At 38.3% G+C, this 23,211-nt stretch overlaps 3 protein-coding genes across 3 annotated transcripts; 1 reads left to right on the top strand and 2 right to left on the bottom strand.

Moving 5' to 3' along the window:
• Positions 1–972: 972 nt before the first annotated feature.
• Positions 973–5,031, bottom strand: rdh5 (retinol dehydrogenase 5 (11-cis/9-cis)). The gene is made up of 6 exons (XM_074674984.1): positions 4,521–5,031; positions 3,641–3,709; positions 3,228–3,553; positions 2,876–3,134; positions 1,771–1,934; positions 973–1,341 (listed from the first exon to the last, which is right to left on the bottom strand). Exons 2-6 carry the CDS (start codon positions 3,670–3,672, stop codon positions 1,121–1,123), a joined length of 1,002 nt encoding a protein of 333 aa, XP_074531085.1. The 5' UTR covers positions 3,673–3,709; positions 4,521–5,031; the 3' UTR covers positions 973–1,120.
• A 996-nt stretch (positions 5,032–6,027) lies between these two features.
• bloc1s1 (biogenesis of lysosomal organelles complex-1, subunit 1) lies at positions 6,028–7,720 on the bottom strand. The gene is made up of 4 exons (XM_074675250.1): positions 7,472–7,720; positions 7,274–7,346; positions 6,727–6,859; positions 6,028–6,506 (listed from the first exon to the last, which is right to left on the bottom strand). Exons 1-4 carry the CDS (start codon positions 7,530–7,532, stop codon positions 6,396–6,398), a joined length of 378 nt encoding a protein of 125 aa, XP_074531351.1. The 5' UTR covers positions 7,533–7,720; the 3' UTR covers positions 6,028–6,395.
• Positions 7,721–8,076: 356 nt separating this feature from the next.
• Positions 8,077–22,032, top strand: itcha (itchy E3 ubiquitin protein ligase a). Its single transcript, XM_074671093.1, has 24 exons — positions 8,077–8,216; positions 9,294–9,363; positions 9,669–9,810; positions 10,367–10,491; positions 11,446–11,577; positions 12,071–12,119; positions 12,246–12,418; positions 12,593–12,830; positions 12,989–13,084; positions 13,282–13,456; positions 13,919–13,988; positions 14,113–14,197; positions 14,930–15,058; positions 15,260–15,332; positions 15,470–15,541; positions 15,644–15,732; positions 15,924–16,083; positions 16,378–16,511; positions 17,666–17,806; positions 18,067–18,187; positions 18,271–18,375; positions 18,623–18,719; positions 18,815–18,887; positions 19,709–22,032. The coding sequence occupies exons 2-24, from the start codon at positions 9,339–9,341 to the stop codon at positions 19,806–19,808; spliced, it is 2,604 nt and encodes an 867-aa protein (XP_074527194.1). The 5' UTR covers positions 8,077–8,216; positions 9,294–9,338; the 3' UTR covers positions 19,809–22,032.
• Positions 22,033–23,211: the final 1,179 nt, after the last annotated feature.

Raw genomic sequence — 23,211 nt, 5'->3', positions numbered from 1 at the left:
CAAGGGAGAAATGATGTGCCATGTGCTTTAGTCTAAGGCCTCTGTGAAGTTTAACGAGGGGTACTTGAAAGCAGCAGGGGGTCTGTACCATTGGCACACCACCTCATGTGGTTGCGCTTGACTGGTAGATACTGTAGCCAATCAGGAGATAGGAGTGTGTTTTTGGAAATAAGAGGTGTGCCAGGTGTGTTTGCCACGAGAGTGTCAGTCAACGTGGATTTTTTTTATGAATACACGGTAAGTGAAAAAAATGTTGTTCGCAATACTTTCCGGTCTTCTCGTCTTATTACGAAGACTTTGATCCGTTGTGTAACACTAATCAGCTACTCTTACTTTATAGCTATTACTGCCACCAGTAGTTCAGGATGTTACAGTACACTGTGACAATATCCTTACTGATAACTGAGCTGATACCTTAAATGAAAAACAAGTTAATGAATGTGAGAGAAAACAAGTTTCTATAGTGACACATCAAATACTAGAAATACTTACCAAAATATAGGATCTATCTACAGCACAGTATGTTTGTGATTTCCTTCTGAAGGCCTGGATTTCAGCTTGGGGGCCACAGAAACATTTTAGTGTTTGTAAGAACGAATGAGGTATTAAATGCACTGAAAAAAAAGTTAAAAGGTCACAATACTTTATTGTAAAAGCTACCATCATAGCCTATCTGCACATTTTTGAATGCATCAGTGTCAATATGTATCTTATGGTAAAGCTGTTTGGGTTTTTTTGTCAGTAAACAAGCTACTACCTGATAATAAAATGTTCTTTATTTAGCCTTTCATGGTTTGCAGCATCCAAACAGAGGAACTTACACATTATCAAAGGCACAGCAGAGCGTCAATAAACAAACAACAAAATTAAACAGTTAATTGTGCCGTACATATTCATTGTTTCTTTATACTGTGTCTGAAGCAGACATAAGAAAGAGAAAGTAAACTTTCACATGGCAGATTGTGAACATATAAAAATACAGTAATAAATGGATCATCTGATCAGTGCATGGTCAATGCAGATGAGAGAAACTGGCATTTTTAAAAGTAAGTGATGAGCTCTTTTAGCATACAGCATCAAAGTGACATACAAAGGCTGGCAGCTTAAAAGTTACAGGGAGTTACACGCTCTTCAAAGGACGAGGCAGCACCAGCTTCAGCCCAATGTCCACCACAAAGGAAGGCATGTAAGAGAGAGGGATCCACAGCAGCTTGGCGTCCCAGCCGGCGCTGTATCTTGTACGCGGGTGGGCGGAGGTCAGAGCGTGCTCCATGCAGTTGGTGACCTTGCTGAGGTCAGAGTCACAGACAGCGTTCATGATAAGACGCTGTACCTGGATGTCTGAAAAAGAGGAGAAATGAAAGGAAATATTTGCATTAAACTTAGCTATGTATTTTTTGTAGTTGAACAATCTGTTTTAAATTTATTTTATTTATCAAACAGGGTTTTTGATGTATGCTTTTGTGGCAGCAGAACAACTTAACTTGAAGAAAAATACAATCTAAATTTCATGCATATGTAGAGACAAATATGAATCCTTTATCCTTGTTTGTTTTAATGAGTAAGGAAACATATGTAAAAGCAACACAAGCAAGCAACCCAGTTCATGTGATTTTTCTTCTTTTTTTTTTTTTCTGAAAGTAAATATTTTTGAATTTTCTCTCAATCAGAAATATAACCAAATTTTCATGCCACATTTCCAGAACCAGTGAGGAAGTTCTTGTTCTTTGCTTTCATTATGACTCCAATAAAGTGTTACACTCTACTTACACTTATCCAGGTACTTGTCCCCATAGCTGGCTTTTACTTCAGGGCTGAGCTGATTCCAGAGTCGATGCAGCTCCCTCTCAAGAGGGTCGAGGCTCGTCACAGCGGTCTTAAAAAATCCTGGCTCTATGATGCACACGTTCACTCCAAAATAGTTTATGTCTCTCCTGGGAAAAAATAGGAGGTAGAATATTTTGTCAAGAGTGGTTTTGCACAAACAACAAAGTTTATAACAGTTGATTCACAACAGTTTGAATCATAAAACAGCTCAGTAGAAGAATGCAGTAAGAACACATATGGATTACATAAAGTGCATACAGTAAAATAGCACAGCTAGTGTTGCTTTTCTTGAAAATTTAAGCCAATTATATCACTGAGTGCACTGAGTCCTTGTCTTGCATGATTAGGCAGAAAAGGCTTGGTACACTCTTAAAAGCATATTTTCTTGGATTGAATGGTTTTACTCCTTTTTTGTAAATGAAACATAAATATTTTTTATAAAACCTTTTGAAAAAAATTAAAATAAATAAAACTCCCTACCAGGTTTCAATGGGAAAAAAATGGCTTTGTCTGTTTTTTGAGGATGTTTTAAACTCATTTTAAAAATCAAGTTTTTCTTATCCATTGGTGTTTTACATGTTTTTTATGCCTTTGTTTTATCTCATCTAGATTTCTTTTCTGTTTCCTGTACTCATATTACTAAGGCTTTCTTCTTGGTCCAACATAATACAACTTGGATTATGAGCAGCTCACAACAAAAGAGCACAACACTCCCACTTCTTCCCACCCTGCACTGCCCTCCTGTGTGTTTTCACAAACAATTCATGAATTTTTGTAAGCTTTCTAAAATTTTGTGACTGTTACATCACCATATTTCTAAAACCGTTCCTCCTTAAGCCAGCTGTGATAAAGAATTTGCTGTCCTGAGCCAGTTGGAGACCTGACTCACTAAACCTGCATTTGTCTCACTTTAAGACAGGTTGGGTGTGAATACTTCTTAGAAAAGGAACAGCTTGTAAATCTATCGGCAAAGTGTTTTACAGATAGTTTTAGATAGATAGTCAGTCACCATTGTAAAATGTAATACTGATGTGGCTGTGAGACTTACCTGAGGCAGTCAGAGAAACACTCCACTGCAAACTTGGAGATGCAGTATCCACCTCCGTTTGCAGCCACCCTCCCAAGCACCGAGGCTACATTCACAATACGGCCCCGAGCCTTTTTGATGAGCGGCAGGAAGATCATGGTCATGGAAATCACACCATTCATGTTGACTTTGAGTGTGCTATGAAAATCCTCCACTCTCATCCACTCTGAAGGACCCATTGGTAATGAGCGTCCAGCATTGTTCACAATCCCCCAAAGTCCTGCAGAGGATTTAAAGGGAAAAGGTGGAACATTTTGATTCAGAGAATGTCCTTGTAGGAAAAAGAGGTTAAATAATCAAACTCATCTCTTACCCTTTTCGCCAACCTCTGCCTTGGTCCACTCCATTGCTTTCTGGACGCTGTCCAGACTGGTCACATCCAGCAGAACGGTCTTCAAATGAGGTCCTGCCACCCTCTTCAGGTCATCTGCACCCTTCTCTGTGAGACAGCCAGCCAGCACTCTGAAACCTTTGCGATCGAGCTTCTTACACAGCAGGTTTCCGAAGCCTGAGTCACAGCCAGTGACAAAGACGTACTTTTCAGAGATGTTATCAATCTCTGTGCTGTCTCTGTAGAGCCACACAAGAATCCACAACACCACAATGGAACCAGTGATGTACATCCAGGCATTTTCAGCCCTGTTGAAAAAAAGAGAGCAGTTTCACATTTGCAGATGTTGTAAAGTTAGAGTACAAAAATTTGTTTTGGCATTATACAATTCTTACCCTAAAAGTTCATAAACAGCCTTCATATCCATGCTGCGCAAATTAGATTTTGATCACCTGATGAACTTGCTGAAAAACAAAACAAGTAGTACAAACATTTACAGCTATGAGAAAAACTGCAAAATGTCAGTTTACCAAAGTGCAGTGGAAAGTTAAAATTCTTCTGTTTTTCCAAGAATCCCACAAAGTAAGAAATCCCTTATTGATTTCAAACATTGTGGTTTTTATTCAGGCAAAGTCTTGAATTATTGAACTTTTCTGATAAAAGTTGGATACAATGAGTTTTTTCATTAAGGTCCCTGAGTTGCCTGTATTACAAAAACGCTGTGGGCACATGAGAAATCTTTGGATAATACTCTTATGGAGGAAAGAAAGGCATCTGACCCCAGGAGAGAAGGAGGGGTGCATTGTACATAAATTTAATGCCCGTGACGGAGCTGCTTAAGCTGCTCTTTGCTGAAAACCAATTATTTTTCTGGTTTATTAGTAAGACAACAAAAGAAAAAGATACAAAGGGTAATAACACAGATGATATTAAATTGTTTGCAGACTTAAATCAGATGAAGTCTCCTTACTGTTCCTTCAACATGAATTAGAAGTAAATTCTTCTGTGAAATTACAACTCAAGATAGGTTTCACGGCACTATTATTCAAGCTGTATAGCAATAGCTCAAACACTTACCAAGTTAACAATGACATCACAATTACAAACTTAATTTTTCTCATACTTAACTAATTACCTCTTAAAATCTCCCCTGTGCTGGTTTGAGTACACATTGAGCAAAAGCAGTACAAGAGTGGAAAAATGACCCAAACAATGAGTCATTTTCATATACCTCAACGGTAGTACAGATATTTGCAGGGACATGTCCTTTCCTACCTTTTCCTTCTTCTTTCAGAAGTGTTTGACCTCCAGTTCTCAGTCCTCTCCCTTTCCCTTTCTGGTTATTCCTCTGTTTTCACTCACAGAGACTGGTCAGAGAGAGGCTTTATCCCTGCAGTTTATCCCTTAAGACAGGTCCACAATTGGTAATCCCCAATCTGTAACCACTTGTTTTTTGCATGTGTGTGTGTAAGCAGGAAAAAAAGCTTATGAAAAACTGAGTTTTCTGCACACAATGGGAACTTGGATTTCCAACAACTATTTTTAGATGCCCCCAACTTCTAAAAGTTTCTTTTAAACTTTCAAATTAAATCAGGCATCTTTATGTAATTTGAATATTAATCATACTGTTTCTTTTTTTAGAACCTGCTGGTGAACACACGTCATAAGTGCTTATGTTGTAAGAACGTTAAAGGAGTATTCTCACATGTTGTGGCTTAATGCGCCCCTTATAAAGCATATATGAATGTATCCAGTCTTATGGACTCTTTCAGTTCATTTATATTGTTGATTTTCAACTGTTGACAAAAATGCAGTTTGCTCTTACTGAAGTGTAAATATTGTTAATGTGCATCTTGAAAATGCCCTTCTCATAAAAGAAGTTAAGTGACTCTTGAACAAGACTTAATACCACAGCTTTTTTGATGTGTAATTGTAACGAAATCCTGGTGAAAAAAGATGAAATATTTTGGGTCTACTTTACTTGCTTCAGGGGTGCCTCTATTGATTCTATATATTACATATAAATCAAAGACTTGAAATATTTGCCAACATTTTCGTTCCAAAATCAAGCTATTCTTCCAAAATTTATTGTTTATTTGATGTGAAATCAAACTTTTTTATTATTTATAAAATAACTGGTCTTATTTCTACATCATGTGAGGTGTGAGTATAAATATCAGGTGTGTACAAACTGTTCATTCACACTTCTGTTCTATCCTAACTGTATAAGGTGAATTAAAAGCGTCATTGATTACCAAACACATGTGCAATTACATGAGGAGACTGAGCAGCCTCGTGCTGCATGACATAATATGCCTTCACGTCACACATTCCCTGAATTGTCCAATCACCACAGACCAGCAAATATTTATCCAGTTAGGGTATTAAGTAGCTCTATTGCGAAACTGTGTCCCCCAATTAAGACCTTGTAAGTCTCATGGTATTACTTTTTTATTCAGCCTCAAGCCCGCCTCTTTTGTAACAGTTAAATCAGCTGCCAAAAACAAATTCATGAAGCACCTGTGGATTGCAGATATCTACCTTCTGTATCAGAAATATGTCAGGTGTTCATGCTCAAGCCAGGGCTTGAAATGGCTTCTTTATAGCAATGTTTCCTGTAACAGTTTTTTAGAAATGTGTTTTCTTTGTATTTTTGCTTCCTTTCTTATCTCTTCTCACTTTTTTCTTCATAAAAACCTTGTGCAAAGTTTGTATACATATTTTAAATACATTTTAGATCAAAATTTTATTCATCTGACCCCATCACATCAGAAAAAAAGAGTATTTTTTCCAACTTTATTTTAAATAATATTCAATCTCTTGACTTAACAGTAACAAACTTAACAGTTAAGCTGTCTTACAAAAAGCTGTACAGTCATCACTGCACATTGAAATACATTACAGAAACACGGACATAATAAAATCCTCAAAGAGGTGAAGAACATTTACACATACATGATGATTTTACAGATCAAATATGCCAGTCTTATAACATTTATTGTTTGAGAAGAAGGTGTCATCTGATTCTGCCCACTCAATGCAGACAAACCAAATCAATGCAAAATGCATTTTTTTGCTAAGAGTTCAACATAATCTCTGTTTTTCTCCCAGCGTGTTTAGCCACAATCTGTTAAAGTCCCATCATGAGGTTTATGAGGAGGCTGTCTGAAGTTGACCTTTGTGTACGTACTCCAGAGCTGTGGCGATGGTCCTCATGTCCATCTCAATACTGCGGGCCCAGTTTTCCACATCCCCAATTTCCTGAATAAAAGAAAATAAACAGAAACAGAATAAATGTTACCACCTATTTATCTACATCAAGTTTTTTTTTATCCAAGCATTTTTTCACTTTGATCTCCCTGTGGTATTGATTTCTAAACCTGGTATCAATGCTATTAGAAGTATTAGGAAGCCGTAAGTTTTAAAGAACCCAACTACATGTTGCCAAAAAAATGTATTTTATGCTCATAATGTGTCTCACCTTTAGGGCCTGATTGAAACCCTCCACCATGGTGATCCACTGAGCAGTTTGTTTGGAAAACTGGCTCGCCTGCACTTGAAGGGTCTTCACCTCATGGTCGAGCTTACGCTGGTTTACATATGCCTGGGCAACACTAAAACAAAACAGGAACCAGCGTTAGAAATGCTACAGTATCACTTTAACACTAAACGAATGTTAGAGGTTAACAATGGCATGTCACAAATAATATAGTCTTTTTCTGTAGTCATGTATTGTTGAAGTGAGTTTGGCTGTAAAAAAGGTAACCACAGACTCTTGCACAACAGGCAAAGTGCTTCATATCAGGTATTGTCCATCATTGTGTTTTAATTTACAAGTATTAAAGTATCATCGACATAGGTCCTGCAACATGGGATCTACTGACTAAACGAGCTGTTTTCATTATTTAACCAAAAAGCAAGTATTCCATAAATTCTGTAACATGTAGAAAAGTCTGATATTCACACTGTCTGACAAACTAAGGAAACAAACTCAACACAGGAGGAAACAGGTAGCAGAGTATCTTTACCCAACATTGAGGTGGTCTACCATGGCTTCTGTCAGACATGTGGCTGCTGCAATAGCTTCACGCCTGCGTCTCTCTGTTCAAGCGAAAAATACACATTCACACTGTCAGAAAAACCATCATCATGCGGCCTTTCAGGAATCTCATTCAGCTTTGTTTTTAGCTTCGGTTAGCATATTAGCTTGGGAGCTATTTCCTCACCCTGCAGTTCTTTCCGTTCATTCTGCTTCGCCTGATGCTCCTTCAATAGACGAGACAACATCTTAAGTGGCCGTTGAGGGTATTTCACAAACGCAAACAACTCCCTTGGAGCTATCTGAATAGCATGGCTCTGTAAGCGGTTGAACTAGAGATGCTAACAGCTGACTAATGTAACGACTATCACGAGACGAAGCGCGAGGACGACATAAGTGGGCGTGTCTAAAATTCTTATTAATGTGATATTATGATGGACGCCTTAAACACAACAGTCAAGTAGTGAGCTTATCATTAAACCTGTGTGATACCAAACAGTTCAAAACACAATTTTTTTATTACATAATTAGATTGTGAATTCCCTTTATTGTGATGTCAGTATATCAAGCGTTTATTTCCGTTGGAGCCTTCAAAACATAGGATGAAGTTGCTTTGCCGCAACTGTTACAACCACACGTCTAATGACGGCTTTACAAGACAATAATCCAAATAATGAAATAGTCGATTTTATGGTTGTGATACATAATACAGAACATCGTCGCATGCATAGACTACGTTATGTGACAAGCGGACTTCTGAAACCTTAGCATGTAAAGTTGACATTTTATTGTGAAAACTCGTAGCGGAAAGGCTAGTATCGTACTGGCTAGCGGAACACGGGTCTGCGCTGATGGCAGGCGGCTACCTGTCAACAACCTAGGAATACGTGAAACTGAAGCCTGTGTTGCCTTTTATCGTCTGCCCCTGTCAGGTAAGGACATTTGAGTGTCACCTGAACGACAGACATGCCGATTCCCCGACTTGAACCATAAAAACTTTTCGACGAGCCTGGTAGTGTTAGCATCACCAACGTTTGTTAATGCATGGTTAGCTTAAAGCCTCGGTGTAACGTTTCGTCCGCGAACAAAGTTACTGCTGGTAGACGAACTTAACAGCTACTGTTAGTTATTATCAATGAACAGATACACAAAGCACATACTGGCTATTTCATATTTGAAGCCATTTATTAATGAGAGTTTAGAGTTTGAAGTTGTCAACAAATCCTGTTGGCTAACCTCATGCTAAAGTGACTAATAAAGCTGTTGAGCTAACTAAATGCTACACGTCGCCTCTGACTATTTGTTACTGACTTACATCTCTCTGTGAATGAATATGTGTCCCTTTGCTCCCTTTTTAAAAATATTTTTTATTTGATCCTTACCCAATCGGGGGGATATTGTCAACGATTTGCAGAGTAGGTTTAGTGATTCCCAACTTAGCTAAGTTAAAGATGGGATTTTCTATTATGAAAGCTCCACGGCGGGTCCTTGAAATAGCAAAGGTTAAGTCAAGTCACTTGGTGTCATGCAGTTTAGTGCAGCCTGAGCACAAACATTGTACTTTAACAATATTGCATTAGTGAACAGAATTGTCAGTGATCACCTGTACACTGAATTATATTGTTTACAAATGTGAGGCAATAAGTTAATGAGATTGTTAGTGGGAGCTGGCAAAGTTCACAACATGTTTATCTGCGTTCAAAGTTCATACATAAATTATGTTTGTATTGGAGTGCTAAATTCCTTGAAATGCTTGGCTGGAATTTGTTGTGGCGTCTCAGAAGTTTATACGAGAAAATAATAACATAGCTAGCACCACTAATAATACTTGACTCTGTGCAAATACTCGGACCTGTCATATACATAGCTGACCTCCTTAATCCATTTCTATGTCTGTGATGAAAGGCTTTGTTTTCCACTGACTGCGGCAACATAATAGCCTAATCACTCTTTAAGTAGGTTACCTGAATAGTCTGTCCCATGTTTACATCTGATGTCACCGGTTGCAGGTCCTGTGGTGCAGCCAAGTAAGGCTGCAGTGTTATGGATGAACCATGAAGGCCCAATTACAAGTCACTGGTGAGTAAATATTCTAACATTTTTTAGATCCTTTATCAGCAAAATCATGTCATAAGTTTGATGAAATAGTTTGAATTCAAGTTTAGGAAACTTTCTTATTTTGTTGTGGGTTTCTAAATAGCAAATACAGAAAAACGTTTTCTCTATGTAGCTTGAGGAAGTGGTGGTTTACACTCATGAGTTAATAATGTCATCAAGCTGTGACATCTCTACCACATACAGTTTCTCTGCACCTACAGACTCTCATCAAATATGTTTATAAAACATAACCAAAATATTTCATGGTGGTTTTATCCCCTATCTAGTGCTCTCAGCCAAGCTGAAGGAAAACAAAAAGAACTGGTTTGGTCCAAGCCCGTACGTTGAGGTGGCTGTGGATGGCCAGTCAAAGAGGACTGAAAAGTGCAACAATACACACAGTCCCAAATGGAAGCAGGCTCTCACAGTGTGAGTATGATTGTTGTGTTTGTCAAAGGAGAGAAAGCAGTTGAACAAATATTATTTATTGGTGGATGTGCTTGTGATGGATAGTAACATTGTGTGTCTCGATCGTTACTTTGTAAAGAATTGTTAACAGAGGGCAGGTTGTCATGCTCTGTTGGAATCCTGACAAGCTGAGAAGGACTAAAATAGCACTAATACCATCTAGCTATCTTTTCTTTTGTTTTTCTCACCCACTTCCTGAGAGTAACTCAAAACATCCTGAATGATGTCACCAAAATGAAAGAAAGCAATTAATAGGAGTCAACAGGTAGAGGCGAATTTAGGCACAGCCACACACCACAGTGGGTCATGAATAATGATAAAGAGGAATTACTTAAAGATAAATCTATCTTCCCCCCTTATTTTTCAAAGAAGCTGCAAATACTGGAAATGAACACTTTATAATAACACAGATGTGAAAGGAGGAGTCTGAAGGCCACAGCTTTATACAGAAGACCTTCAGCACATTTGAAGTAACCAATGGTAACATCTGATTTGGTGCTGCTGTTTTTTCCTGCAGAATCGTGACTCCGGTCAGCAAGCTGATATTCCGTGTTTGGAGTCATCAGACACTGAAAGCTGACATCCTGTTGGGAATGGCAACACTGGAGATCAACGAGACCCTGAAGGCTAACAACTTGAAATGTAAGCTTTACTATCTGTCTCCTTAATAGTTCAAAATATGTTTTCCTGAAATTGAGGGCAAAAAAGAATGTACAACCTAAATTTCTGAGTTTCTCTTCCATTTAGAAGCAATCTCTGACCTTGCACACTACACAGGCAATTTGTGGATTTGTCTTGCACTATCTTCTGATTAAACTTAAACCATGACCTCTATGACTCTGCACCAACATCTTACATCATTATTTACTTTTATATCCTGAAGTTAATATCCTCTGGCTGTAGGGATTTATTTCCACATGTTACTGTAAACTGTTCAGAGTTTTTTTTAAAGAGTTAATAATACAATTTGATCCTGTGTAATCTTTTTGTCTCTGTTCACATTCTGTCTCTGTCTGTCAGCTGAATATTGTTTTTTCATAGATGTTGAACAAATGGTAGACAGTGGAATAACTGACTTTAATGCGCCTGTGTTTTCCTGTGTTTGTTATGAGAATGTTTTATTGGGCTTTGATGAGCTCAAACATTGGAAGGCCGTGTACTTTTGATCCTGAGACACATGCCTTACCTAAGCTTATGACCCTCTGCCTGGTCAGAGTGTGTTTTCAGAATAATACAATGGCTTCTCTCAGAGCCGGTCAGCAAGAGCCAAGAACCATGTGACATGAAAGACCGGTGCATGTTCCATATTGCTGCTCTACAAACTTTGCAAGTTGCTCTTAAGGCCACGGTGGTTGTTAAGCCCATGTGACTGAAGTGACAGAGTGACTGACACGGCCATCTCCAGAGCTCTGACTCGCAACAGTGACCACAAAGTTGAGATTATTGTGAAGGACTGGATGAAAGTTCAAAGAAAATACGTTTTGATTTTAAATTTTACTTTTACTTGTGTTTTGAATGTGTATATGGCGTAATGTATGTACCTTAGCTGAGGAATCAGTGTGCATCTTTAAACACTCCATTCTGTGCCCTTCACAGTGTCTGAGGTGGTGAAAACACTGCAGCTTAGCTCTGACAGAGACCCAAGAGATGTCGTCGGTGACCTGTCTGTGTGTCTGGATGGGATGCAGGTGGACCAAGAAACATTTGCAACAGCAGAGAGAGAACATGGTGAGAAACCACACACAGGCACTCGACAATTGGGAATAGGAATGCACACTTACTGATTTAAACTGCAGAAGTCAAAATGTTTAGGTTCTTGGTTAAAACTGTTCTGAAAACTGAATTAATTTGAATATTAACTCTGAAATGGTAAATCTGCCTTTAGCTTTTGTGCTCCAAACAACATTTCCAACAGATTCTCAAAAATTGTCCCAGACACTTGATCTCGGTGTGATTTTGATTCCATGGAGTACTCATTTGATCAATCTAGGGTTTGCACCAGAAAGCACAGATGAATTATTGCCACAAACTGAAAATGTCACTTATCCAACTCTAATTAATTAAATTTCTGTTTATTTTTGAGGTGATAGTCGTGCTCTTTGTTGACGCTTAGCAAATATTAACAGATGAATGAAGTAAAAAAAAAATCTTTGGCTATCTAGTGATTTAATATCGGCTCGTAAATTGACATCCCACAATATTTTTTGTTATTGTTTTATAGCCTCTGTTCCAAATGGAAATACAAGACAGAATGGAGACACTGGCAACAGGTTTGGAGGACCTTTTCAATAAATCTTTACCTTGTGTCATTCTTTAGTTTTAATAAGCCAAATGTAGTTTTGAGAAGTTTGTGTTGACTCTCATACCCAAAGACTAACTTAGAGAAATGTTTTCAGGTCAAGCAGAGACACGTCCCCCTCCAGTGACTCAGAGGAGTGGGTTATTGTACCAAATGGTCATGCTGTTAATGGGAAGAGTTCACCAACCCCATCTCCAGGAAGCGCCTCTCGTCCTCCCAGACCAGCCCGGCCTCCCCCTGCAACTCCACGAAGACCCGCAGCTTCTCCAAGTAAGAAAAGCACAAGAGTGACATAAAGACGTCACATTTTAACACCACTTTGTGTCCCAGAGATATTTATCACAGTTCATTTTCAGTTGTCACTTACATTTAACACCGGGGATGTGTGACTTAGGTTTGCTAATCACAGCTCTTCTTTCTTCTCCTGTCTCCTCCTGTCTTCAGCCTCTTCAAGCAGCTCGTCCCCCAGTGAGCTGAGTGAAGGTCCAGCTTCTGATGGCTCCTCTCAGGCGTCAGCTAGTGGGTGTTCAAATCAGCAAGATGACTCAGGTGCTGGAGGAGCAGCGACTACAGGGGGCTCCTCACAAACAGCAAGTGGCCCCAAACCAGGGACCTCAACCTCAACAGCTGTGGCCACTGCTCCCAGAATCACACCAATGACCAATGGACCTTTGCCACCAGGGTAAAAGATCAGTTGTACTATACTCAGTATATGCTTTGCTGTACAGGGCTTCACTGCAGCCTTGGATATGATGATAATAGGTGTTGAGAGCCTTGTTCACCATCGAGTTGTTTCTTTTTTTAAAAAATATTTACTCTGAACATGTTTTGTTTGTACAGGTGGGAGCAGAGGGTGGATCAGAATGGGAGAATTTATTATGTTGACCACATTGAGAAACGGACAACCTGGGACAGACCTGAACCTCTGCCTACAGGGTAACACAATGATTAATCTCACACACTGAACGCTAACATGCCTGCTGCTCTCTGTAACTGTGCTGTCAGTGTTTCTAAGACATTAGGTACAAACACAATTTTCATTGCTTGGGTTCTGGTTTGCAAATTACAAATATCTGTCATTTCTCCTACATTGCAAAGTCAGCACAAGCCTCTCTTCACTCTCTTTTCTGTAGATGGGAGCGCAGGGTGGATCCGATGGGTAGAGTGTACTATGTCGACCATATAACCCGAACTACCACATGGCAACGCCCCACTCAGGAGTCAGTGCGTAACTATGAGGAGTGGCAGCACCAACGCAGCCAACTGCAGGGAGCCATGCAGCAGTTCAACCAGAGGTTTATTTATGGGGTAAGATTTGTCATGGGTCCTGGTTTTCATACAATAACTCCTGCTATGGCATAGTTGGCCTATGAGAACCCCCTTTTTTAATTGTTTCTATTTCATACTTTTAACCGCAGTAGCACCACCTGCTTTTAAAATTAATTAAATAAATAGATAAATCATAAAATTTAAAATTTTCCACTTCATCAAATAAAAAAAAAATCTGTATGCTGAAATTAAGATTCTTTAAATTATTAGCTTTTCCTTCAGGTTCATAGACTCATCAAGGAGATATTAAAAATCAAGAGGAACTTGAAATTATTGAGATTAGAATAATGATTTCATTATGGTTACACTTAGCTGATGTATTTATTTATGTTTTTTTTCCCCTTAGCCCCTTTCCCTTTTTTATTTTTTTAGCTCTTTGGGATTCAACAATGTGTGACAAAGGCTTTACTCTATTAAAACCTGTCCCTTTCTCTGATTCAGCTACAGGACCAGCTGGCAGCCACAGCAAATAAAGAGTTTGACCCTCTGGGACCGTTGCCACACGGCTGGGGTAAATATCACTGTTTATTTAACCCAGCTGAAAACAATAATCCAGGACTAAAGCTTTAGTGGCAGTCATTTAGAATGACACTTGATTTTAAATAATGAATGCTTATTTTGTTTTTTAATATCAGAGAAGAGAACAGACACCAATGGCAGAGTATATTTTGTTCATCATCCAACTCGGACAACACAGTGGGAGGACCCCAGGACACAAGGGTGAGTGTTTGTCTTCACTTTCTTTCAAATCTTTGTGATTCCCTCTGACTTAGCTGTAGTTACATATGGCTGTCTGTTGGAGGCGCCATTGCGTAAGCTTTCTGCTCTACTGTAGTTTCTCTACACATCTCTGAGAGGAATCATATCCAAACCAGAGACTGGAGGGACACATTTTGCACATCCAGTAGACTTTAAAATAATAGACTCTGTGTTTTACTTCTTTGAGCTCCAGACTAAGCAGCATTACACAACCGTCCTGACCTGACATGAGACACTTGCAAGTAGACAATGTCAGGATGTACTAGCAAACAATAGAAGGGATGTGGAAACTTAGAGATAAGGAAGTTTAAAATAACTAAAAGCAAATAATTGTTTGTGAAGTAGAGGTCAGACTGTACCTCCAGGGAGTCATAACTTCACTGGCACTGATACGGAAGTTTTGTGTTTATAAAGGATTATCTAATGATGACTCTCACTATTAAATGACCTGTATTTGTGTAGAGGAAGTTCTTTTTCTGACTCATATTGTCTAGATGTAAATTTAAGCACGGTACAATAATTTGAGGAATGCTGAAGTGTGGAATTGATTATTATGAGTCCTGTGAGTGTTTCTTTGTTATTAATTGCCTTTTAATGAATTCCCCAATTTAACTTACAGGCTTTTTGTGTGTGTGTGTTTCTAAACTTTCCTGATGAATAATAAGGCGTCTATTTTTGTGGTCTTTTGTTTAGGCTCCTGAATGATAAGCCCCTGCCAGAGGGTTGGGAGATGAGGTTCACTGTGGATGGTATTCCTTATTTTGTGGACCACAACAGGCGAACCACAACCTACATCGACCCTCGCACTGGAAAATCATCACTGTAAGCTCTTATTTTAAGTCTCTGTTTTTAACTTATATAGTCTTTCTCTTTAAGTAGACCACTTTAGAACTACAACTAAATTTGAAGTTAGTCAGTCCAGCTTAGGTGCAGAAGTTTAAGTCACTGTAGCTGTTAAAAAAATATCTGCACAAACAGGCTTATGAAAATGGTCTTTTAGTACTGTCTTTGTCTTTTCCACAGAGAGAACGGGCCTCAGATAACGTATGTCAGGGACTTCAAAGCCAAAGTGCAATACTTCAGGTTCTGGTGTCAGGTATGTGTTGAAATTATTTCTTATCTCACATGATAACCTCGATGACATACCTTATGGGTTTAGATCTTAATGTTCAAAGATGGAACTACAGTGAAAACATTCAGATTGGTTGAAATTTTCTTCTTGTCATGTTTTAGCAATTGTCGATGCCTCAGCACATTAAGATCACTGTCTCCAGGAAAACCTTGTTTGAGGACTCTTTCCAACAGGTAATTGTTTGAATATATTGTCCCTAGTGATCTCTCTGTTTATATGATTGTCATATAATTGTTTGAGGCGTGTGACCATTTTAATTCTTTTTATTTTTAAAGATCATGAGCTTCCACCCACAAGATCTGCGGCGCAGACTGTGGATAATATTCCCTGGAGAGGAAGGCTTGGATTATGGAGGTGTGGCCAGGTAATTTAACTCATTATATTTGGCACAGTTACATCCTGTTGAAGGTGGAGGTATGAGGTGTGTTTTGTTCTTATTTGTACCTTTTTTTGACAACACCCATTCTTCATAAAACACAAAACCTGTATCTCAACCGGTGTGACCACTTCAAGTGATTTTCCTTTTTGATATATCTTCTGTCTTTTAATTTCCAGAGAATGGTTTTTCTTGCTGTCCCATGAAGTCCTGAACCCGATGTACTGTCTGTTTGAGTACGCTGGGAAAGACAACTATTGTCTGCAGATCAACCCGGCCTCCTACATCAACCCTGACCACCTCAAGTACTTCAAGTTTATTGGACGCTTCATTGCTATGGTATCTATCCTGTTTGTCAGCATGATTACTAAATGTGGTATCAGTAATTTGGAGGAAAGGTGAAAGCACTGCATAAGCCCATGGAATGAGTCAGTAAGGTATTGCAAAATGCAAAAGGACAATCATATGCAAATCACACTCTTTAATATGTAGATGTTTAAAAATTAAACACTGAAAATCAGGTCTCCGTCAGAAAAATGTAAGACTTTGTGTCACAGTTTATCTATGAAGTTTATTTACTTAACTTTTTTTTTAAACAGCTGTTAACCACGCCCCTTTATTTTCTTTGTTTAGGCCTTGTTCCATGGTAAATTCATCGACACAGGTTTCTCCCTCCCATTCTACAAACGTATCCTGAACAAACCTCTGGCTCTCAAAGACCTGGAGTCCATCGATCCAGAGTTTTACAACTCGCTCATCTGGATAAAGTAGGTCCAGGGATTCAAATGTTTGGTGTGGGCAACTCATGTTTGGTTGGTTGGTAAGATGAGACCTGTAACACAGATTTAAAAGTCAAGATTGCTAATTGGTGTATTTCTGACATTGTTAATCTTTCCCTTAGGGATGCTCTGATCTTAATCTCAGCTATTAGATTTGAGCTGAGCTGGGCATTTTTTAGCTGATTTGCATTTTAGCTGATTGTCTCATCCAGTCGTCCCTGAGCGCAATCTGCTGCTGAAAATTAATGTGTCTGCACAATGGAGCAATCTGAGTAACATGGAACAGTCTGTTAAGTTAGCAATAGCAACTTTGTGGCTTAAATTTCAGCAGTTTAACAAAGTTTTAGCATTAAAGTTGTGCTCATGAAGAGTAGGGATGTCCCAATATTACATTTTCACTTCTGATACGATACCGATACTGCAGCGTTGAGTATTGGCCGATACCGATATTAATCCAACACGATGTCAGCATTGAACATGCATACTTTTATTACTTATTTTGTAGTATGTCTGTCATGTTAGAAAAGGCTTGATTAAGTGATATTATTCAAACAAAGAACAGTAGTCAGCAACAGTAGGTATGAGGAAAAACTGACCCATTTATTATTAACCAATGGGTAACAGAAATTTTAACAGTAAACATAAAAAATACTAGTAACTGAATAAAATAAAGAATTAATTAGAAGACCCAGAATAATAACCTAAATAAATCAAATAAAAACAGCAGGAGCGGAGTCTGGAATAGACTGCTTATATCTGAGTGCTTATATCAGAGATTTTAGATGCATTCTGATACGATACCGATATTTGTTTTTTTTTGCTGATATCGGACCGATATCCGATTGCATGCACACAAGATTGCTGCTCCATTTTGTTACCTCTTCTTGGATCAGGATCAGGACATCCTTGCTTTCTTCTTCAAGGTTCCCCATGTGTTCATACCTACAGGCCAGTCAGCTATTTGGCTATTTGTATGCAAATAACTCTGCACAATAAGTAGAACGGATTCTTCTTCTGTAACAGCTTTATTCCAAAGGCTGCTACATAAGTTGTTGCTAAAAAAAAAAATCAAAAGACATGTCCTGATGATCCAATATTCTTCTGTACTCATGGTAATAATATGTTGAATCTTCGGCCTGCAGGGATAATAACATCGAAGAGTGCGGCCTGGAGATGTTCTTCTCAGTTGACAAAGAGATTCTCGGTGAAGTCACCACCCATGAGCTGAAACCAGACGGAGGGAACATCCAAGTGACAGAGGAGAACAAAGAAGAATATATCAGGTACTACTGGATGCTGATGCACAACAATTACACACACTTACACACACTGCTTTATCCAGTTGCAAGAACACAACACATAATTCATATTCCAGATTTTTTTTCTTCATATAATTGATGGTAATAGTCTTTTTGTGAATTAATAACTCAGTTTTTAGGATAAGTCTCCAAAGAAAACAACTTTATTTTATAAGACAACATGAATCTTTTGCATCTGTATGTTCATTATTTCGTTGTCTAACTATTCACATCTCTGCATGCAGGTTGGTGGCAGAGTGGAGACTCTCCAGAGGCGTAGAGGAGCAGACCCAAGCATTCTTCGAGGGTTTCAATGAAGTGTTGCCCCAGCAGTACCTACAGTACTTTGATGCTAAGGAGTTAGAGGTACTTGAAAAACCAAACCTGCTCTCTACCACCTTAAAAAAAAATAAATTACATTAAAATGCTATCTCTTGTCTTGCCTGCAGGTGATGCTGTGCGGGATGCAGGAGATAGACTTGGTGGACTGGCAGAGAAACACAATCTACAGGCACTATGCCCGCAGTAGCAAACAGATTCTCTGGTTCTGGCAGGTCAGTCTGCAGATAAAAACACACCCTCTCTCTTTACCCTACTTGTTATGGTAGATTTATCCTGCACAATGGTATGTGTTAATTCTCATGCTTAAATTTGCCTCCTGAGCTCATCACTTTTTTTGTAAAAAAATTTTTTTAACAAGAGTAAAAGCTTCAAATTGAGGAACGCTGTATTGTGAAAAATCTCTGTACCATTGAAAATACTATTCTATGTTGTTGCTAAAATCTGATACGCTATCGACAGTTTGTGAAGGAGATGGACAATGAGAAACGGATGAGATTGCTGCAGTTTGTCACAGGAACATGCCGCCTCCCCGTGGGCGGCTTCGCAGACCTGATGGGTATGAGCAACAATCAAACAACTCTCATGCATCAATCAGCCCGTCACATGACTTCTTTGTTAAATCTTCTTTATGCTTTTTATTGATTTCTGCAGGAAGCAACGGCCCCCAGAAGTTCTGCATTGAGAAAGTTGGCAAAGAGAACTGGCTTCCACGAAGCCACACATGGTGAGACACGTTGTTTCTATTTCTGTTCACATAGAAGTCTTCAGGCTTTAGGGACATGACTGAGAGTCCACTCTGAAGTTTTGCAGGATTAAACTTTCATGGCCAAACCCTCTTAGTCATTTCTTATTCAACCAAACACCGGCCTTCTCTTGATGTCAGTGTGTATATTTGCTGTTGCTGTTATGTAATACAGTGTTGGAATGCTTTGCTATTGTTTATGAAGTAATACGGATTAAATATGTTTATTCAGCAGATTGTCTCAGAAAGACATCTAATATTAGAACAGCATTTGAACCCGCACCAGGCTGCAGTGATACACTTTCATATTACATCATTTTTTGGACTAAAATAATTTCCTGCTAAAAATTTTAAATGATCTCAACTTAAACCACAAACCTGATGATTCGTGTTACTTAACCAGCTACATGATGCTTCAGGTGAACTGGGCAGGGTCTTAGCTGGAAGTTGTGATTGAGTGTTCATTGCATAAAGTCAGGAAACAATGTAGCAATTCCATTGAGCAAGGCCAACACTTTGCAAGTAGCCACATGTTGAGTCTGAAGACTTATTTTTACAAGGTAAATGCTTCAAACTACAGTCTACATACCAAAGACATCATGTTATCATATCTTTAACTTCAGACAGTTGAACACTCAAAATGGAATTGTATTAATAAGTTAACGTTATAAGAACCAAAGCAAAGTATGTCTCTTATTAGCAATAATATAACTATCTTTCAGTTGAGTTTTTGCCAGTAGCTCCATGATATAAATGTCACTTAAAGTGTGCATCTTCTTATTTCTTCTTTTTCCCCTGCGTAGCTTTAATCGTCTGGACCTCCCTCCTTACAAAAGCTACGAGCAGCTGAAGGAGAAGCTCATGTTCGCCATAGAGGAGACAGAAGGTTTTGGTCAGGAGTAACACAGCAGGAGACTTGGACGGGGTGGAAATATCCATTTTCAGACAAAGGCACCTTTCACCTGATCGTCCCTGCAGCCAGGAGCTGCTTCTAACCTCTTAGATGGACGCACACTTTCCTAAACATAACATCTGCTCCTAAGCTGTGTCATTCATCCCACAGAGACCTGTGAATCCGCCTCACCTGTGTGCTCAGTCCCACCCTCCTCATTCAGCCCTGCTTAAGCCCTCTATCAGTCTCTGGAGGCCAAAGGGGACGCCTTCCTCACCCTGTCATGTCTGCACTGGCTGTAGGTTGCGTAAGTGCAGTTTCTACACGTAAATCAGTGAATTTGTGCAGTAGTTACTTCTTAAGAGCCTCCTTGTTGGATCTTTGCACTACAGTGAATAACTTCATAAGAAAAACAGATCTGTGAGTGAAGCAAGAACGTGGGCACAAACATGATGTTGGGTTCAGACTCAACTTTATTTTTCCTCTGTTAAAAAACGGATGAATGGTTAGGTGTTTCTTTTGGACAGCTGACTGAACTGACTCTTGTAGCACCTCTATGGTTTCTTTAACACCTTTGATAAGTATATTAACAATGATTATGGTTCTGTTATGAAGTCGATTTCTTAGTTTTATAATGAGTTGAAATGTTAAACTTTGCACATAACTGAGTGAGCAGTTGGACGGATGTGATTGTTCTTAAGAGAGGTTGTATTTTTAATGTGCAATAGTTTTGTAGAAAACTTCTTTGCTGATGATAGAGCCGAACAGTGATTACTTTGATCATTTTGTAATGTAATTTAATAAATTTCAGCATTTACTAATGATTTAAACTCAGTATGAAGTACAGAACATTTGCAGGCGTAAACACGAGAACTGCCTTCCCGAAAGAGTCCTTGCTGTGAATATCATCAATCATGGCTAGATTTATGATTTGTTACTAATGAAGTGGGAACATTAGGATATGAAATGTCATAGAGTATGAAAAATTTTGCTCATTCCCACTGAGTGGTAGCTATTTCTGCGATAGATGTCCAGGAGGTAGTATTATCCCAGAGATACGATCCTAACTGTTGAGGATGTGTGAAGTTACTAAAGAAGTTACTGTAAATATACTTACAGAGTAGAAAATGTGTTTTATATCCTCATACATTTAGTTCATCAAAGCAGTTGACTCTTTTAATTTGGGGCTATAAACAATACCTAGAATTTGATATAATGTTGTAGAAAATTACCCTAGTTTTATAGGGTGATAGGTATCCAAACATGTACAGTACTTGTGCGCATTTGTGTGCATTCACTTTTTTTTTCAGATAGCTCCACTGACATCAGTTTTATTTTAGTAACAGGTAGATTATAACTTCAAGAAAAAACATATGGGAACCTACGTACCAAAGGAGATTTTTTTTTTGCAAACCATTTGGAGTCGTTCAGTGTGATCAGTTCTGAAAACCTTTTAATTATAAAACTTTAGAATTATGAACAGATAGATAATCGAAACAGATTCACCGTCTTAATTGAGATACTTTCATGACTAATTACAGTCCAAGTTTTAAGCTGTTTTATCCGTGTTTAGGCAGCGTGGTGTGAATGATATGATGTCAATGTGTGTCTCAGATACTTAAAATACTTAAAAACTGCAATGAAAAAATGATGGAATATCTGTTCCAATAGTAAATTTTAAAAAGAAATGAAGCTGTCGCTATGCCGCACGCTTCCCCCCACCAACCCCACTCAGTGTGTTAACGCTCACTCAATACTTGTGACAGCTCACTTTCTACTTAACTGTGTATGTTTCATAATCCCTCACATTTTTCCTCACTGGCAGCAAGTCAGTCCACACGGACCAGTGAAGAGATTATTGTGAGATCAGAAGGAAAAAAAAAAGGTTTTGTGATTACAGTGTGACTTTTTATATTCAAGCTGACATTAGCGTATCATATAGCACCTTTACACTCCTAACAGGTTCAACTAACCACTTCACTGTAAAGTCACTGCTGTGCTCCAGATCATGGAGGAGTTCAATGTGTAAAAATATGCAAAATAGTGTTTTGTTGTATTGATTGAATTGTAAATCATGTTGATAGTGTAATCACTGTTTTTTCAGGCTCTAACTTTTTTCATAAGTCAAAGTCAGTGGTTGAGAACTATTTATTTGGATGATGGGTTTCATGTAACAATGGACTGGGTTGATTGAGGAAAAAACAACAACAATAAAATGATTTAAACACTGGGCTCCTGCAGAAAACCTGTGGATTGTAAGTTCATTACTTCTGCACTTTTTACACTTTTTACTCTATCCTACATAAAGTTCACAACTTCTGTTTGTGTGTCTCATTCAAAAAAGCAGTGGCTCAAATAGTTCTGAATAGAGTCAGTTACACTATTTTTATTTACAGCAATTTTAACAAATGTAACTGCAAGACTCTTTACAAAGAAATGTGCAGATATAGCCCCTTAGTCTTGAGTCAATACTCTTTTAGCAAACTTCTGACAACAGTAGCAAGGTCAAACTACTTTTTAACCACATAAAAAAACTGACTGAACTAGACCCATCGTGGACACTGGACACATGGTGTTTCTGGATGAGGTGAGAGTGGGGCAAAGAGATGTTGAAGAGAAAGATGGCAGAGACGAGCAAAAAGGTAACAAAGTTAAATTATAATATATGTGGTGTATGGCAGAACAGCAGAATCATCATTAGAGTTATTTTGGCAGATAATAGGCCTCATATACTAATAAATGCACAGAAATGTGGCACATAAAATTAGTGAAATTTAAAAATGTAATTCATAATCATGAGATAGATAGATAGATAGATAGATAGATAGATAGATAGATAGATAGATAGATAGATAGATAGATAGATAGATAGATAGATAGATAGATTTAATTTGGTTGGTTAGTTGTTTTAACTTTTTTTTAATTTCCTTTTTTTCTCGCAGCAATGAACTTCCACAACAAAGACGCTTGTGTGGTTGTGAAAGTTTTTTTTTCTTTGTGTGTACCTGTGTGTGTTTGAAATTAACTTGACCACAAGCAAAAAAAAAAAATCATTCATAACGCCAGTTGTCATAAATTTATCCCCGAGTTGGAACCATTGCCTTTCTTCATTTATTCACTCATAAATGTCTGCATCTCTTTGACACGTGTGGATCAACATGACTTCACTCTTTTCAGTACTTTCTCACACACTCCCTTGTCGCAATGTAATGTAACAACAGCTGTTCGTCGTGTGATTCATGAATAAACCAAGTTACTAATCAAAGCCTGGCATGTAGCCACCACATAACAAGTGAGACATCACTAACAAATGAGTTGCTCGCTTTAGTCTCGTACACGTACACGTCCAAATACTAATTTTAGACATATTTTATATCCTTGTAGTTAAAAAACGTTTATATGTGAATTGAAAAA

Source organism: Halichoeres trimaculatus, unplaced genomic scaffold (assembly GCF_033239565.1).
Source record: "Halichoeres trimaculatus isolate MK-OKI-2021-1 unplaced genomic scaffold, fHalTri1.1 fHalTri1_scaffold_1, whole genome shotgun sequence".
Lineage (NCBI taxonomy): Eukaryota > Metazoa > Chordata > Actinopteri > Labriformes > Labridae > Halichoeres > Halichoeres trimaculatus.
The sequence above is the reverse complement of the archived record's forward strand: the minus strand, read 5'-3'. Positions and strand labels throughout refer to the sequence as shown.